This window comes from Botryllus schlosseri, chromosome 14 (assembly GCF_051294905.1).
Source record: "Botryllus schlosseri isolate E-star chromosome 14, Bs_hap1, whole genome shotgun sequence".
Lineage (NCBI taxonomy): Eukaryota > Metazoa > Chordata > Ascidiacea > Stolidobranchia > Styelidae > Botryllus > Botryllus schlosseri.
In genome coordinates this window covers 14,839,174-14,859,369 of record NC_137249.1, presented here as the reverse complement: position 1 = coordinate 14,859,369, position 20,196 = coordinate 14,839,174, and the positions used below count along the sequence as shown (strand labels likewise).

Here is a 20,196-nt window from a genome sequence, read left to right as displayed (position 1 = left end):
GCGGCGGTGATTCGCCGTGAAAACTCGTGGTCGTGACTCGCCTTTTTTGCTATAGGCTGCGGCGGTGATGCGCCATGTATTCTTACGCGATATGTGGTGACTCGCCATGTGTTCTTATGGGTGCGGTCGTGATGCGCACTTTCAACCATCTCTTGCGCGGTGTTGAATAGTCACCAACAATAACCGCACAAACGGAAACGTGGCTTGTTGTGAGGATTAAGCAGTGCGACCTATATTCCGAATGACCTGCGCGCTGAATTATTTCACGGCCAACCGCGTGCTACTATCGAATATTACACTAGACCAGTCAGTGCGAAATAGTTTGATCGTAAATTATGATATATGATGTCGTAGTTTAGTCGTGTCAAATGACCGATCGTGTTCTCTTTCCTCGCTATTGATTGCTAGCTGAATAATACTTTCGGCTTATCCGCTGTTTCGCGCCTACAAAATAGTCTGCTGTTCACAGTCGCAACTTCATCGCGATAGCACAATTTTCACACCTGGATCAGTAGAACAACACCGCGCTAATCCAGTTGTCGAATCACATAGGTCATACATTTTACGCGAAATGAAATATTGTATTGTGGTATACAAATATGCAAACTATTCTTTCAATTCAACAAGTCTAGTTAACGGATCGATTTTCAAGCTGCCGACACAGTTTTTAACACGAGTGGGGTGCGCTCGCACGTCGTAATTTCAAGTATAGGTATCTCTCGCATGTCGTATTGGAAACTCGTGTTGGCTCGCTCACGCGGTGAAATTTTAGTAATCAGTTTGTCGCAGAACTTGATTTCACTCGTAAGATTTAATAAGTAACGAATAACAGACCGCCAGTGTCGGTAAATTGAATAGCGACAAATTGTCACTTATTTCCGCTCTAACCATTATCCTTTGTGAGGTTACCACATTCTCAAATAGGTGTGAAATAATTGTAAAATCCCACGATCGCTCACGAGGGTAAGGAATAACAGAACCACAACGGTAACGACTTGAATACCCACGAATTGTCAATTGTTGGTATAACTCGAATCTTTTTAAGAGTATAATCCTTTTGAAACTGAATATTACTTAATTGACTTGACCAACTTTCAACTCCGTTTCCGGATCATTCACACATTCCATGCCGCTGTTTTGTTTTACCACTTATAGAATCAATACCAACTATCTCTAACCCGATAATATTCAATCATTTTGGTAATTTGTCAACTTTAAATCCGTTCGTCAGATGTACTACAGGTAAACTGAGATAATCAAAAATGAAATATTTTGACTTGGTGTAGTGTGAATTGAAATAGGGTTGACAAACATGACTACCATCTTTCCAAGTACCATTTCGATATTATACACACATTGACTTGAAACAAGTAATGAAACATTACAACTCTATTCGCGATCAGGCTTTCCCTTTGCCAAAGAGACATTTTAACATCTTACCATACTCAAAAGAATTATTCACAACAAACACCAGTGTTAAAAATCTAGTTTTCACTTACTTGATTATATCAGTACAACTAGCAAACTTGAATTAATTCATCTGGTTGTATTCATATGACCGATAATTTTTATCCAACTGTATCGGTCGTTATACTACTCTGTAAGACAGACTATTTACTAATCGGTGCATATACGATTTGACTTGGGCATATTATATTTTGAGTATACGAGATTTGAGTGTCAGAACAATAACTGAGAATTAAATTATCACAATTGAATCCATATACGACAGCGTAAAAGATATTGGGATGTCAGCATCTCTTTACGGTTATAGTTACAACCACATTACCGAATTTACCCGACCAACTCGTCATGATCATTCCCGAAATCAACACAAACATGACTACTGACTTGAGTTAACCACAAAACAGCATCAAGTTTTAAATCCACCTGTAGCTTACGACTTATTTGAATGCGGGTTATGTTTTGTTGTAATTGAGTGCACGGAAATAGTATTACGTCTCGACATCTCACCATCTTATCATATTCAAAGAGTCAACCACGAAAACATTGTCAAGTAAATCCGGTTGTAACTTACCCGACCAACTCAAACAGTATCAGTATGAAAAACAGCCAAACACACGAATCCATACAATCACTAAAACCTAAAATCCATAACAAGCTTGGTTGTATTCAGATCCCTACACATCTTGTTTTATCCAACTTGAAAAGTCGTTACTATTCTGTAAGATAGAGGAATTACTACGCGGTATATTCTGCAAGACAAACTAATTACTACTCGGTATATTTTGTAAGACAAAAGTAATTACTTCTCAGTGTCGGCGACTTGAGATTAACATAATATGTTTGAGTATACGAGATTTGAATGTCTGACCAACGTAGTTGAGAATTCATTTCTTACAATCGAACGATGGTGTTATATTCAAAGTTATCATGCTGTGAACATACGGATTGTCACATCGATTTAACATATGAGATTTTGTAATGGTCTATCATGACTTGATTATTAAATTATTCGCGTTAATTAGACCCGGCGTTGTGGTAAAGGTTATTATGACAGCAACAAACTTTTCAGTACCGTTGTTATTAACATATTGAGTTGTAAAACTATGCGTGTCTGAAATGTTCTTGAATGGAAAATTATTCCACCTTGGTACATATCACCCTGCGTATCGCGGATATCAGAAAATATTTTACAAATGTAATTGTCTCCACTAACCAAGACTAAAGATGAAACAACAATTTCCTTTGTTAAACAATAACCGGTACAATACTTTATCATCGTAATCAGCAGTGAGAATTGAAACACTTTCGCACATTATCCGGTGTCAAGATATCACACTAGGTGAATTGACATACCGCCGCTTGATTAATACCTAATCCATTCGCACCATTTCACATACTTTGATCATTACAAAAGTAAATTGGAATATGTTTGCTAGATGCATTCAATTCAGTTAGAAATGTCTGGTACACAACAATCGTAATATCAAGGAAGTACTTGCTACGCTGTAATTCACTTAACGTGTTTTGTATTGTTGTTCATTTGTAGTATTGATTGTTTTTGAACCCCCAAATAATAATTCCCGACATGAAACCAAACCGCCGAAAGTCGTTACCATCACAACGAAACAATTTGTACGATGTTTGCCAAATGTATCCTATAGTTAGGTGTACTAGAATTATTTGTCTAACACATACACCGACAATGCAACCGAAAATTTTTCCGTTATCATTCGCTAAAGTAAATGTCATCACAATACTCATCAAGCTGTCATCTGTAAATCAAGATTACATCCAACTTGTAACTGTATCGTTTAACTACCGGGTTGCATCAGTTTGCTATTTTTGTCATTTAGTGACTGCTGAACATACCAAACGATACACATTCACTTACGAAATACTGTGTTGATCGTAATTTCCATCATCGTGATAATCGAAGTACATTTGTTTCGAGTTCATAACAACCGACTACTTCTCTATGACATGACGAATTTTTGAAAAGTTATGCTTAGAAGATTGGTGTATCTCGCGAAAAATAATATACCACTCATATTGATACTGTTACTCCATTGACCGGTATTTTCAAACGAGTCGATTTTTAACCGAGCAAAATTTATTACTTGAGTTGTCCCGCTTACTACATTTAAATGTAAACTCACCCGTCTTTCAACAACAAACAATGATAAAAAGTACACAAGCAAACACAACAAGTTTTACTTTTGTTGGACACTAATTATTATTCCGCACATCTCATTTCATACTAAGTGTATATGAAAGATATTCACGGCACACGAAAATATTCGATATTCCATGCTACGAACATATGCAATGATTGGTGACGCTTTCACACTATTTCGATTTAGTGTAACAAAAACAACAACAACAATTTCCACTCTCTTGACTTATGAAAACAACAGACGACCCTTCATTCAATATTTTGTTTTTGTCAACTAGTTACTTTTTCATGAGACCCCCACAACTCTTACAAAAGTACGAAAGATATTTACACAAAGTAATCAACTTTACTCGATATTCTCACATTACGAAACTAAAGAATGGTTGGTTTGACTCTACAAACTGTTTCGTTACCTCAAGACCTTTATTGTCTGAATGGTTGTTCATGTGTCTTAAGAACCAAATAGTTCAACACAGCACCAGTACCAACAGTAACATCAGAGTTGTTTACACAAAAGTTTGTATGTGCGCAGTATGCGAATACCACGTGTAAGTCCAGCACAATTGCAGTATCCAGCCGAGATTAGTTAACACCAATTTATTACAACGGAGCCACGTAAACTTTCGTGAATGTAAGGCATACTCACTTCTCGAGATTATGTCAATGTCATAGCAATAAACCAGCTACTCCAACAGCAGAGTACATACGTTTTCTAGTAACGACTCTCGAATCTTACACACAGATCAATCTACTTTGCTAACGAAAAGTGCTGAGTCATCACATGATTATCCTCACAACAACCAGTAGATGGAGCTGTATTAAAATGTTCCTAACCCTCTGCACACCAGTGACAAATTGTTTTGTGAATCGAGTTGTTGTTCCGCGTCAAGTCTCCATGTTGAAGCATACATTAAACAGCGCAATCCAATTAAAACCATGAATCTATTTTCATTTCCTCACAAACTGTCACATACAGAAAAATAAATTTTATTCCGCCAAAACATACTTGTAACCAATCGCTTTCATTAAACACACAACTTCATAAAAGTACTTACTTTCTACAACATAGACATTCCGATGAAGTCAAGAAATATTTTTATTAATCAAAATCATCGATTTCTGTTCACGGCGTTAGTGTGTGCATGTCATACCTGTGGGCCCCGTATTAAAATGGACACGACACGACTGAATGTAAGGGGGCAGAAGTCTATCACATCGATTTACATGTGGTATTCGCTACGGTTTCAAAAAACGAATCATCTATTTTGCATTGGTCGAGACCGAGCGAACCAGTTACATGTATTCGCGGTAATGATTTTGCTTGTCATATGCGAATGATAGGATTGCTACTCCGACAAATCAACATACCACCATCTTCTGACGATCATAATAGCAATTTCATTTTCCGCCCCTTAATAATTGTATACGCACGATAAGTATATTGTACAACTCGACATCTACGTTTAACAAGACCAACGACACTGAACCAACGACGTTTACCTATGTAAAATTACCACTTTCACTTGGCAGTCCATCGTTTACCTGACTAAACATATCATTTTCCTTTGGAGATCTGACGTTTACCCAGAGTAAGAAACCATTTTTTACTTGGAAATATTTTTTCCCTGGATAACAAACATTTTTCACTTGGAAATATATTTTTTCGCTGAGCAACAAACAATTTTCACTTGGAAATATATTTTTCTCTGGGTAACAAACCTTTTTTCACTTGGAAATATTTTTTTCCCCGGATATTAAACCTTTTTCACTTGGAAATATATTTTTTCCCTGAGCAACAAACCTTTTTCACTTGGTGGGTCGTCGTTTACCTGAGTAAAAATATCATTTTCCTTTGGAGATCCGGCGTTTACCCATTGTAACAATACATTTTCTCTTGGTCATCTAGCTTTTCCTAGAGTAACAAAACCATTTTCGTTTTGAAATCTGACAAACACACCTGATAATTTGGTATTTGTTGTATTGACGATAGTTTGAAATAGATTACAACGAACAGTGACGGAAATATACACGGACTACCGGTTTCAGAGTATACCTCCATCAGTCGTATCACATCAATATCATCGGTTAACCACATACAATATGCTCTTGTACACAGAAATGCATGTTTTGGAAAATTGGACAATAGGCTTCGATAGTTCTGTGATGTCCGGGTTCGTGCTTTGGATTTTCCAGAGTCAAAATGTCTGAATAAAACACCTCCTTGACGATGGTTGGTATGTGGATAACGGTGTTCGGAAAACGGTTGGATTTATGTCACCCAGGTCGAGTTTTCCCCCGCGTGTTTACTATATTGTGTCTTTATTGGTCATGTATGTCTCGACATTCAGTTTGAAATCGGAAACCCTGATAAAGCATGTAACCGGATCCGGATATCAACTCTGAATCGATAAACCAATGAACAATATTCAAAGTAAACATGTTACACCCTGCGTTTCCACGAAAAAATACCATCCAGACATACGTCGCGCTTGTTTGCCCACACCAGTATACGCGTAAATGGAGGTGTGTGACATTGCATGCAATGTGTTGGTATACAAACATCGATCCACAGACATTATCATAGCCGGTAATTTTGATGCAGATCGAATGTCATCACACCCGATAACAATACCAATAAGCCACATTGCAATGGCTCTGAGTCAATCTGAAGCATGACATACAGACACACACAAACATGGAATCGTAACATGGGTTATTCGCACAACGGTGAAAGTGAACTGTACAACATATATCAATGGAGCGTTCACAGTCAAATATGCGAGCCATGCACAATCATATACCCAGATTTTTGTTGGATACGTACGAAACCAATAAATCGATACATTTCTGTTCCTTCTACATCAATAATACAAGCGTCATTCCAATACATCGCTCGAATGTGAGGTTCGTCGGGTGTAAAATCCATGTCAAATAACACCAAAGTGTGCTTTCCGTGTTTTATTATTTCCACCGACGCTTCTTGCCTGTGTCGTAACACTATGGTGCGGGGAGTTGAAAAACGGTGGATTGTGAAACGGATTGACATGACCAACTGAATCGACGTCAATAGACTTGTGACGATGTCGTTTCAAAACGCTCCGATATGACGAGACCAAACCCGATCTCTTGTGGTGACGACCGTTTCGAAATGTCACCGGACGAGCTAGACCCTTACGAAAGTGTGTTTTATGATTGCGTGTGAAATCACGAGGTAGTGTTCTATTGTGGTGTACGATTGCAGTCTTCATTCCACAGAAACATACCTTATTGGATCACAATATCAGTCCGACATTTGCACGATATTTATCCGGAGTCGTTATGTGGGAGTAGCGACATCCATTGATCGTGACTGAAAGACTGATCGCAATCATTTCGAGCACCGTACTTCGATAGTTCACCTAGATCAAACGCTGTAGTCTCAGCAGAAAACTTCGGTGTCGACAACACGATGGATATTGACCGATGTATCCAATTGATCTGGGTGGTCCGTCTACAGATAGGGTCATGACTATCTTGTAATGTTACAACACGATAACACCATCGAATAAATCAATGAACGGTGTCGAAATATCGATGTAATAGCGCGGACTCAGAGTCATTGCAATGTGGCTTATTGGTATTGTTATCGGGTGACATTCGATCTGCATCAAAATTACCGGCTATGATAATGTCTGTGGATCGAAGGCTTACTCCCCGATGTTTGTATACCAACACATTGCATGCAATGTCACACACCTCCAATTACGCGTATACTGTTGTGGGCAAACAAGCGCGACGTATGTCTGGATGGTATTTTTTCGTGGAAACACAGGGTGTAACATGTTTACTTTGAATATTGTTCATTGGTTTATCGATTCAGAGTTGATATCCGGATCCGGTTACATACTTTATCAGGGTTTCCGATTTCAAACTGAATGTCGAGACATACATTGACCAATAAAGACACAATATAGTAAACATGCGGGGGGAAAACTCGACCTGGAATTGTTATCGCGATGGGTGACATAAATCCAACCGTCTTCCGAACCCCGTTATCCACATACCAACCATCGTCGAGGAGGTGTTTTATTCAGACATTTTGACTCTGGAAAATCCAAAGCACGAACCCGGACATCACAGAACTATCGAAGCCTATTTTCCAATTTTCCAAAACAGGCATTTCGGTGTACAAGAGGATATTGCATGCGGGTAACCGATGATATTGATGGGTTGCATCAGCACAAGTGAATATGCGATTACACAAATGTATTGGAGTTGTTGTTGGTGTATATTTTGTCGCTATCCGTTGTAACAATATACAAAAATATCAAATTGTCAGGTGTGTTTGTCAGATTTCAAAATGAAAATGGTTTTGTTACTCTAGGAAAAGCTAGATGACCAAGAGAAAATGTATTGTTACACTGGGTAAACGCCAGATCCCCCAAAGGAAAATGATATTTTTACTCAGGTAAACGACGGACCACCAAGTGAAAAAGGTTTGTAACCCAGGGAGAAATATATTTCCAAGCGAAAAAGGTTTGTTACCTGGGGAAAAAATAGATTTCAAAGTGAAAAAGGTTTCTTACTCTGGGAAAAAATAGATTTCCAAGTGAAAATGATATGTTTAGCCAGGTAAACGACGGACTGCCAAGTGAAAACGGTATTGGTACTCAGGTAAATGATAGTTTTCCAAACGAAAAGGGTTTGTTACCCAGGGAGAAAATATATTTTTAAAAGAAAATGATTAGTTACTCTAGGTAAAAGTATTTTTCCAAGTGAAAATAGTTTTTTGCTGTAGGAAAAAAAAATAGATTTGTAAACGACAAGGGTTTGTTACTCTAGGAAAGGATAGATCGCCAAGTGAAAATGATAATTTTACACAGGTAAACGTCAGTTGTCCAAACCCGTATGATATTTTTGACTTGGGTAGGTATCTTGTGTTCAACGCTGGTAGTGTGATTGGTCTTGTTAAACGTAGTTGCCGAGTTGTACAATATACTTTTCGTGCGTGTACAATTACGAAGGGGTGGCAAATGAAATTGCTATTATGATCGTCAGAAGATTGTCGTTGTTTGTTGATTTGATTTGTCGGAGTAGCAAACCTATCATTCGCATATGACAAGAAAAATCATTACCGCGAATACATGTAACTGGCTCGCTCGGTCTCGACCAATGCAAAATAGATGATTCGTTTTTTGAAACCGTAGCGAAGACCACATGTAAATCGATGCGATAGACTTCTATCCCCTTACATTCAGTCGTGTCGTGTCCGTTTTAATATTTCTTGACTACATCGGAATGTCTATGTTGTAGAAAGTAAATACTTTTATGGAGTTGTGTGTTTAATGAAAGCGATTGGTTACAAGTATGTGTTGGGGAAAGAAAATTTATTTTTCTGTATGTGACGAAATGAAAATAGATTCGTGGTTTTAATTGAATTGTGACTGTGTTGTTTTAATTCACTTTTCAACAGGTAGACTTGACACTGAACAACAATTCGACTCACAAAAAATGTTTGTTGTATGATTTGTCACCGGTGTGCAAAGGGTTAGGAATATTTTTGATTTACTGCTATGGCATTGACATAACCCTCTGAAAGTGAGTATGCTTTTCTTTCACGAAAGTTTACGTGGCTCTGTTGTAATAAATTTGTGTTAACTAAACTCGGATGGATACCACAATTGTGCTGGCCTTACACCACCAATTATTGTACAGGTTTGTAGCATGAGCGAATATTTTCGTGCATCATGAATATCTTTCGTATACACTTAGTATGAAATGAGATGTGTGGAACAATAATTAGTGTCGTACAAAGTGTTGTGTTTGATTGCTTACTTTTTATCAATGTCTTTGTGATGTTAAAAGACGACTGAGTTTTCATTTGCATTAAGCGGAGAAACTCATGTAATAAATTTTACTCATTTGAAAATCGACTCGCGTGAAAATACCGATCAATGGAGTAGCAATATCAATATGGGTGGTATATTATTTTTCGCGATATGCACCAACCTTCTAAGTATAACTTTTCAAAAATTTATCATGTCATAGAAAAGTTGGTTTTTATGAAATCGAAACAAATATACTTCGATTATCACGACAAAGGAATTGAGATCAACGCAGTATTTCGAAATGGTATGTTCTGCAATCGCTAAATATCAAACTGTGCATACAACTCGGTTAGGTAAACGACCCAGTTACAAGTCGGATGTATTCTTGATGTACAGATGGCAGTCTGATGATGTAAAGCTCAACCACTCTAGCGATTCGAAACAATTGTACTTCGATTATTATGATGATGGAAATTACGATCAACGGAGTATTTCGAAGTGACTGTGTATCGTTCGGTATGTTCACCAATTGCTAAATGTCGGTTAATTAAACGATACAAATGACAGCTTGATGATGGCAAAGCTCAACCACGCAAATGTGTTCATTGCAAAGTATTTGACACAAACAAAATATCGAATGGAGACCATCACATTGGTTTCATTTCGAGTGAGTGAAAATTGTTTTCTGTTGGCCAGGTAGGACACATTTGACAAACATCGTGCACATTGTATCTTCGTGATGGTAACGACTTTCAGCGGCTTGGTTTCATGTCGGGAATTATTATTTGGGGGTTCAAAAACAATCAATACTACAAATGAACAACAATGCAAAACACGTTTAGCAAATAACAGTGTGGCAAGTACTTTTTCGATATTACGATTGTTGTGTACCAGACACTTCTAGTTGAATTGAATGCATCTAACAAACATATCACAATTTACTTTTGTAATGATCAAAGTATGTGAAATGGTGCGAACGGATTAGGTATTATTCAAGCGGCGGTATGTCAATTCACCTAGTGTGATATCTTGACACCGGGTAATGCGCGAAAGTGTTTCAATTCTCACCGCGGATTATGATGATAAAGTATTGTACCGGTTGTTAATCAGCAAACGAAATTGTCGTTTCATCTTTAGTCTTGGGTACTGGAAATATTTTCTGATATCCGCAATACGCAGAGTGGTTTTTACCAAGGTGGAGTAATTTTCCTATCAAGGACATTTCAGACATACATAGTTTTACAGCTTAATATGTTAATAACATTGGTACTGAAAAGTTTGTTGCTGTCATAACATTTACCACAACGCCGGGTCTAATTAACGCAAATAATTTAATAATAAAGTAATGATCAACTATTACAAATCTCATATGTCAAATCAATGTGTCAATCTTCTGTTCACAGCATGATAACTTTGAATATAACACCATTGTTCGATTGTAAGAAATGAATTCTCAACTACGTTGGTCGGACTTTCAAATCTCGTATACTCAAACATATTATGTTAATCTCAAGTCGCCGACACTGAGAAGTAATTACTTTTGTCTTACAAAATATACCGAGTAGTAATTAGTTTGTCTTGCAGAATATACCGCGTAGTAATTCCTCTATCTTACAGAATAGTAACGACTTTTCAAGCTGAATAAAAAAGATGTGTAGGGATATGAATACAACCAAGCTTGTTATGGATTTTAGGTTTTAGTGATTGTATGGATTCGTGTATGTTTGGCTGTTTTTCATACTGATACTGTTTGAGTTGGTTGGGTAAGTTACAAACGGATTTACTTGACAATGTTTTCGTGGTTGACTCTTTGAGTATGGTAAGATGGTGAGATGTCGAGACGTAATAATATTTCCGTACACTCAATTACAACAAAACATAACCCGCATTCAAATAAGCCGTAAGCTACAAGTGGATTTAAAACTTGATGCTGTTTTGTGGTTGACTCAAGTCAGTAGTCATGTTTGTGTTGATTTCGGGAATGATCATGACGAGTTGGTCGGGTAAATTAGGTAATGTGGTTGTAACTATAACCGTAAAGAGATGCTGACATCCCAATATCTTTTACGCTGTCGTATATGGATTCAATTGTGATAATTTAATTCACGCTGTCGTATATGGATTCAATTGTGATAATTTAATTCTCAGTTATTGTTCTGACACTCAAATCTCGTATACTCAAAATATAATATGTCCAAGTCAAATCGTATATGCACCGATTAGTAAATACTCTGTCTTACAGAATAGTATAACGACCTTTACAGTTGGATAAAAATTATCGGTCCTATGAATACAACCAGATGAATTAATTCAAGTTTGCGAGTAAGTGAAAACTAGATTTTAAACACTTGTTAATGTTGTGAATAATTCTTTTGAGTATGGTAAGATGTTAAAATGTCTCTTTGACAAACGGAAAGCTGGATCGGGAATAGAGTTGTAATGTTACATTACTTGTTTCGAATCAATGTGTGTATAATATCGAAACGGGACTGAAGTTGCTAGTCATGTTTGTCAATCCTATTTCAATGCGCACTACGCCAAAGTCAAAATAATCGGTTTCGGATTAGGATTTTACAATTATTTCACACCTTTTTGAATAAGCGTCAACTTCACAGAGGATTAGGTTGGGTCAGAAATAAGTGAAAATTTGTCGGTATTCGAATCACCGTCTGCGACGGTTCTGTTATTCGTTAGTTATTAAATCTTACCAGTGAAATCTAGTTCTGCGACAAACTAATTACCAAAATAATACCTCGTGAGTGATCGGCATGCCTGTAACACCAAGTCGCGGGCGATGGTTATGTCTTAGGTATTATCTTGTGAGCGATCGCGGGATTTGTAACCTATTTCGCACATTTTTGAAGTGTTAGTTTGTGAACGCGGTTATTGTTGATATTCGAATCGCCGTCAAAAAGAGCTCAAGGGTTTTCAACCGAGGAATACTTGGATAATTTTGGCGATGATAAAAAAGTGAATGATACGATTGTACGTGCTTTTGTGAAGAGTTTGATTTCAGAGTAATAAACGAATGTGTAAATGTGTATACTTGTGATTCTTGTTGCGACTGTGAACAGCAGACTATTTTGTAGGCGCGAAACAGCGAATAAGCCGAAAGTATTATTCAGCTAGCAATCAATAGCGAGGAAAGAGAACACGATCGGTCATTTGACACGACTAAACTACGACATCATATATCATAATTTACGATCAAACTATTTCACACTGACTGGTCTAGTGTAATAATCGATAGTAGCGGCTGGACGAGAAATAATTCAGTGCGCAGGTCATTCGGAATATAGGTCGCACTGCTTAATCCTCACAACAAGCCACGTTTCCGTTTGTGCGGTTATTGTTGGTGACTATTCAACACCACGCGAGAGATGCCTGAAAGTGCGAATCACGACCGCACCCATAAGAACACATGGTGAATCACCACAGAACCCGTAAGAATACACGACAGGCGAATCGCCGCCACCGCCTATAGCAAAAAAGGCGAGTCACGACCACGAGTTTTCACGGCGAATCACGACCGCGGTCTATACCCGAAAAGGCGAATCACGACCGCACCCATAAGAACACATGGCGAGTCACCACAGATCCCGTAAGAATACATGACAGACACATTTATCGTCGTTAGCATGTCGCCGCACGTATACCAAAAAACATTAGCATGTCACCACGAGTTTTCACGTTAGCATGGGACCGCCGCCATAAGACGAAAACGTTAGCATGCCACCCCCACCATAAGACGAAAACGTTAGCATGCCACCCCCGCCATAAGACGAAAACGTTAGCATGCCACCCCCGCCATAAGACGAAAACGTTAGCATGCCACCCCCGTCATAAGACGAAAACGTTAGCATGCCACCCCCGCCATAAGACGAAAACGTTAGCATGCCACCCCCGGTTTTCGCGTTAGCATGCGACCCCGCCATAAGAACCCCAGGCACATCACGAGCGATCGACTACACTACTTACATCTGCTCAAAAATACTGCATTTTATATTAGTTAACGAAAAATTTGGGAGGGGGTCATGGCCTGGCTGATGTCATGCTCTACTTTGAATCGATTTCGATGTTTCGTTTTATATATATCAATGCGTTGAATCCGACTTGGCACGGTGATATCGTGAAAATCTGGATAAGCCGCATAATAAGAAATTTCTACATCGTCGAGTGAGATGTAGGCCTATTTACAGCTGAAAATAGATGCAGGGATGAGTTAAGATAAAGGTAGCAAAGAATACGTAGCATAAACGACCTATATGAAACTATACGACTTTTTCAAACGCATGTCGAAGTGCCAACGCGGAAAATTTGAATAGGTCGCCATATTTTAAAACCCCAAGAAAATGTAGCTTATACAACGCAATAGATGACGTATAACCTCAAGACTCAGCCGCTGTTCAGCGCAGTCGTGAGAGCAAATTATTGATCGGAATAACGAATATTTTTAATCTAACCCCCTATTGAAATATGACATAATTTATATTCACCCAATTCAACCGTTTTCAGAATGTGATTTATTAAACGAGAAATCATAAATAACGTTTTGTGCAATCCAGCGGAAGCGAAGTAATCTCATATGCGTGCGACGTCATTATCCAGAGTGTCACGGTGGACTGGACGGGCTGCCTCCGCTCCACATCCTCCAGCGATTCATCACTACAAACAGAAGAGCAAAGGAAATGATGTCAATATATTTCTAAGGGTGAATAGAAGCGGCCAAGTTATAGCAGTAAGAAGTATATATCGCCGCTGCGGGATCAAAGTTGCTTATTTAGAGAAAATTACGTTTTCATTTTCTTTCTTTGAAAAACAAAATGGTCATAATAAGCTACTTTGATTCCTCAGCGACGATATATATACATACATACTATATATGTAATTTCTTCCTCCAAAATTCAAATTGCCACAGCTGAAATATGACATAACAGCGTTTTGCCAATAACTCTTAAAGGAGCACTGCTGCAGTCTAAAAATGATGTGATCTCAAATTGAAGGGAAAAACGAAAGAAAAATTTTGACCGCAGCCGTTTTTATCAGAACGCCACCGTAATGGAGCTGTAATGTATTGAAATTTCCAGTTGCATCACGCTCCAGCCTTCACGCAGAGATCGAACTTTATATAATTGTCAGCCGATGTTATGAAGGAAGTATTTCGTACACGCCAAGGTGGTTTAGATACCGCGTTCAACGGAAGATGTGTCAGGAGATTTATGTCAAAATCGAGCCTAGTGTATACTATTTCCTTCATAACATCGGCTTACAACTATATAAAGTTCTATCTCTGCGTGACTGCTGGAGCGTGATGCAACTGTGGAAATTTCAATACATTATAGCTCCATTACGGTGGCGTTCTGAAGAAAACGGCTGCGGCCAAAATTTTTCTTTCGTTTTGCCCTTCAATTTGAGACCACATCATTTTTAGAGTGCAGCGCCCCTTTATTTGATATTTGGTGAGGAGAGTCGTTACAGAATGTAGCTCCATGCTTTTTAAGAATACCGAATTGGCGCAAAACTACTTAACGCGGGTTACGAACCCCATTCTTTTCCCGCTACTGTCGGCCTCTCTTCGTACATATATACGCCGTAAGGAGCATAGTTTTGGTAGTATTGCCTGGGCGTGGTTGGGTCGCGCGGTGTGCCTGCCTGCATATGACTGGAGTACCTGAAATTAAAGACTGTTAAGCTTCATCACATCCAAGTCGCATTACAAATATCAAGAATGTCCATTTCCTGCTTCTGGGCGAGGAGTTAAATTACGAGGCCTATGACGGCGTTCAGAATATATATAAATAACCTACTAATCGACGCTAAACACGGTCGTGCAACCATATCAGGCTACTGATAGTTTCCTAAACATGATACAGCTTGCGACCAGAGCAAAATTAAGTAATAGCGACCTTGAATGAAGGCTATACTGTCGCCATGTTTGCTAAAATATAAAATCAGAATGATCGAAACGACCAACAGTTTACGTTATACGGTGATTTTGGGGTATAGTTGCAATGCGATGATCAGATTCTAATTTCTATTTTCGGATTTGCGACAGCTAGTGCATATCTCTTTTACGTCGCTTACTCGCCTAGGCTTAGGTAGGTGTCTGATTTCTAAGACTACTCCAATTTGTTTCGACTCATATGAGTAGCCCAAAATTGCCCGTAAATTCGAACACCCGCAACAATACTAATTTATAAACTTCTCTGTTTCGCATTCATCCGTAGACCGTAAAGGTTATAGTTAACACGGTTGAGTCATGCATACGCACATATCGTGTGTATGTGTATCATATCATGAGTCGGTGTATATGCCGCAAAAAAAATGACATCAAGGACAAAAATAAACTGCGTCCTTTTATGCTGTGCTTCCATTTCTGGCTTATAGGTATGGACGAATTGATTCAGAGTTAAGCATAAGCTAGCGTCACCTCGAGAAGACTCCATTCATGGCACTCTCATACATAGACATCGGATGTTTGTATTCTCGTTTGAGAAGTCCGAGAGGTCGGGCCATCTTCAAGTCGGGATGGCGAAGAGGCTCCGAAAATCCTTCACCTTCCAACGGGACTTCAGGTTCGAGGTCTTCTGCATCTGAAAGAGAAGTTACCCGATTTCATGTCAACGTGATTCAAGTGTGTTCCGCGGACGAAATCTGTAAGACTGTATACTCTGCTGTCCAAGTTGATATCTCGAACTCACGTCCGGCTAATATTTCAGGAGGCGCTCTTCGTTCCGACGTGTAGGGAGACCAGGACGCTTCTCTGTTGACGCTGTTTCTGTAAGTGCGTCTGTACGTGAAGTAACCGGGTACGTACGTCTGATCGGAGATGAAGGTCCGGTTCTGAAACGGTCAGCGTTCAGTCAACGCGCAGATCTTAGAACAGCGCTTCGATCTTAACCAGGGTACATTGAGCCAGTAAAATCATACGCACACGTTAACTTAAAACAGTGTTTATGAACTGAGGTTCGCTGAAAGTGAAGACTTATCACATGGGTGTCAAACTTCACTTGCGTGGCGGTCCAGATTCAAACCTTCAGATCGCTCGGTGGCCGCACCAGTCAAATTATTTCAAAATTCTACTTCCAAATCTATGCCGTTTTACATTTGAATACTTTATTATCGAGGCTTTATTCAAAATAGTATACAATGAGGTGGTACAATGATGTTGTAGCTGCGCCGTTATTCACAAACAATGTAATTTGGTATAGGCTGACTGGACTGGGTGGTTGAATAATTATAACCATAGCCTAGCCATTATAAAGGCTATGTTATAACCGCTAAAACAGTGACTGTTCCAAAGCGTCAACCCTGCATAGTTCTATGCGCTGTGAGGAATACACCGACCTTGGAATTTGCTTCATATTATTATGAAATCACGATCCGGGTTTATTTCCAGGCCTGAGACATTTTGAGTTAGAAGTGCGACCACCGATATTTGTGATATTTCTTTGTAACTATTATATTCTCCATGTTTTCTGCTTATAACGGTTTCATATCGGCGATTTCGCTTCTGTGAATAACTTGGGCGCGGGTCCATTATCTCCATAAACCTCCAAACAGTTTTTGCCTTCTCGGAATTGGTTGTCAATGTTAGCCATTCCGCTGTCGGAGTGTTATCATGTGACCTACGAAACGCTGTACATTCGCCATGGTTGGTTATTATGTAATCGAGGCATTTGCTACTAAACACCCCTAGATGAGTTAGAGCAGTGGTTCCCAACGTGGTCGATATCGCCCCCCAGGGGGCGATTTGGCGGTCTAGGGGGGAGAAAATACCGAAGGGGGCGATAGTGGGGCGAAAACGGACGAAGGGAGCGATAGGGGGCGAAAACTACCGAGGGGGCGAAAACAACCGAAGGGGCGATAGGGGGGCGGTGGCGCGTTAAAACGGCTACATGGAGTCAGGATAGTAACTGCCGCACACCAAACCCCCAATATGGGGGGCGAACTCGAAGGGGCCCAAAATTATTTTGTGAATTAACATAAATTATAGAGTATTTTTTATAGAAATTTAGAAACTTTTTCAAAAAATTTTCGCGCTGCGCTCAATTTAATATTGTAATATATATTGATTTGGGGTACCCTCCCCCCTTCAACAATACGCGTGATTTAGGGAAATGGAGACTTCGGCGACGGCCATTACTGCGCCACGACGCTCCAAGACATATGAAGTTATAGGCCATGTAACATACGACTCCGAGAAGTATGCCAGAACGATCAGCAGCGAGAAGACCTTGGCCGAAATGGAATGCCCTTGTGCTGACCGAAAGCTTCGATATATATACATATATGTTTAATTGTCCATAGGCGCCCCAACGAAAATTTAGCTGTTAAAGTGTAATTTCGAGGTCGAGCCGAAAAGTTGACCTTTTTGGGTTCCCAATATTTGGGGGGCGATGATCGGTGTGGAGCTTCAAAAGGGGGCGATGAGTCGAAAAAGGTTGGGAACCACTGAGTTAGAGTAATATGCTAGGCAGTACAGGCATTTGTATCTCTCTAAGGCAGTGGTCTCAAACTCAAATGAGCTCGCGGGTCAATTTCCTACTTTTTGATGGTGTCGCGGGCCGCAGCACCAATAATAAGGGAATTCAATACATTTCCAAGTAGGTTTGAATATTCGAATAAAATTGTTGCTTTACTTGGCATAGTTACTGTACATTTAGTTGTATACACCAATAAACTGTACAAATGCATCAGGATATCGTAAAAGCAGTCGCGTTAAAATTTTGCAGTTATCGGACATTTGACGAGTCACAATTATGGGTAGAATATTTTAGAATTTTACAAAGATTGATCAGAGCATTGGAACAGCACAGCTTAATCCGGGTTTCTGGCATTCATACTCCTGATAACTAGGCAATTGATCATGTTATTACCAAAGTCTAATTAAATCAGCGTTAGATTTACCTGCGAATATTGGAACAGATCTATAACAACTTGACTATAATGATTACTGTGCCATAGCAATAGACATGTCAAGAATAATCTATTGGTGCTACACTGTGAAGCGTAGAATACGACTACTTTATAATACTCGTCACATTTAATTGGCGATGATAACATGGATAAAAATACCCAAGATGACAGAGGATGTAACTAACTATACATCAAAAGGGCAACATAATGCTAATGGTTGCCATACAGAGCTGCTTGTATATTTAAACAAGCTACGCAAAACAATCCAAGACCTTTTGATATATTACCATTCCCCATACCAGTTTCATAGTTTGTTACATGTGTGGTTGCACCAAGTAACGGCGTTCCGAGTCACAATAAGTCCTTATTTGACTCTAACGTTTGACGCGACTCAACTCGAGTCATTTTTATTTTATCGCACTCTCAGTTCGAGTAATTCTATCAAAGGTTGCGACCAAGTCTAAATAGAAATGTCCAGTCACGAATCTTCAATGGGTCATGTTTTACAATCATAAACATGTAATAGCTGATCAGTGATCATCCATTGCGTGGTAACTTGTGAAGGTGATGTAATAGTGAAATTTGATGAGTAGTTTCAGAATTCTGGAGTAGTTTTAGAACGAATTTCCAGTTTTCAAATAAAAAAATAGATATTTGGGAGTTAAATATTGTCGAATTCTTCCACATCCAAAATACCGTCGCGGGCCGCACAAAATGGTGTCGCGGGCCGCGTGTTTGAGACCTCTGCTCTAAGGCTTGGTTAGCAAAGTTCTGATTTTGTTGATCATCGTTCTACAAAGTAGGAATCGTTTGACAGCGAACGAAGATCAGCAAATACAACGCAAGCATCCCATTTAGTTCACTTTGCGGTTATCGGCCATCGCTTGTTGTTCCCAAACTCGCAGATAAGGTTGTAAGCTTGCGAAGGCAGCATAGCGGTAAAAGCTTGAAAGAATTGCACCCGCACGGATCTACTGAAGTTAAAAAACAGCAGTGAGAAGCAAACTCACGATGTTCGGGAAATATTCGTTCGCTCGTTCGTTGTTCACGTTCCAAGAAACCAATCGCGGAGTCACCGGCAGTCCCGTCGACCGTCTTCTGTGACGTCAGAAAAGAGACAATGCGACAGCAGCGTACGACACACTCACCTGTCTCTGGTGAGCGATTCCATGTCGATCCGTTTCAAAGTCACAATGTCCGACATTGAGATCGCCGATGCCATCTTGGTTTAATACACTATAGATAACTAACCTACGGATGGATGGATGAACGCAACATAATTGCTAATCCCATTGCTGACGACCCGCGCGCTTAAATTCAATAAAGTTGATCTTATTTGAAATCTACTGTCGCACTGATTCCGAAAATATACATTAAAATCTAATCAGGGCAATGGAACCGCCTTGAAATACACCTCGATGTCTGAAAATCGGGATTGTTCTGAACAATCGCAGCGACGTAGCACTATGACCATAACAATGGCCCTTGCGTGGTTGCGATAGTTCATAACAATCTATAAATACACAAAGGATCGAGATTAGTTTCCACTATGCCTGAGACCGAACGACTTTTCGCTGCCTGAAACCAACTTTGTCAACCTTGTCTCGTTTATGCGACGATCGCCTTTTGTTTGTCGACAAACACCTGCGACAAGCCTCGTCACAATGGGCGGGCATTGTCGAGGAGAGGTCGTCCTTTCAGGAACACTTGTCGCGTCACACTCGATTGTACGCGCCACGTGACCGGCCCAGAACAAGACCTCCTGCAACGAAACAAGATCATCAAACCGCTGAATTCCAACAGATTCCTGATATGACATTCCTGATTAAT

At 39.4% G+C, this 20,196-nt stretch overlaps 1 protein-coding gene and 1 long non-coding RNA gene across 3 annotated transcripts in view; one reads left to right on the top strand and one right to left on the bottom strand.

The window, feature by feature from the left end:
* Positions 1–20,196, top strand: part of LOC145455353 (uncharacterized) — a 167,720-nt gene that overhangs the window by 24,661 nt on the left and 122,863 nt on the right. The gene's annotated exons all lie outside the window — the stretch shown is intronic.
* Positions 13,956–19,843, bottom strand: LOC145455641 (uncharacterized). Of its 2 annotated transcripts, none has more exons than XM_080333622.1 (6): positions 19,515–19,843; positions 19,377–19,464; positions 16,149–16,290; positions 15,878–16,040; positions 14,991–15,118; positions 13,956–14,112 (listed from the first exon to the last, which is right to left on the bottom strand). In XM_080333622.1, the coding sequence occupies exons 1-6, from the start codon at positions 19,586–19,588 to the stop codon at positions 14,060–14,062; spliced, it is 648 nt and encodes a 215-aa protein (XP_080189748.1). In that variant the 5' UTR covers positions 19,589–19,843; the 3' UTR covers positions 13,956–14,059. The 2 variants fall into 2 exon arrangements, with proteins under 2 accessions (XP_080189748.1, XP_080189749.1); XM_080333623.1 differs by having other exon boundaries at positions 19,377–19,461; positions 19,515–19,759.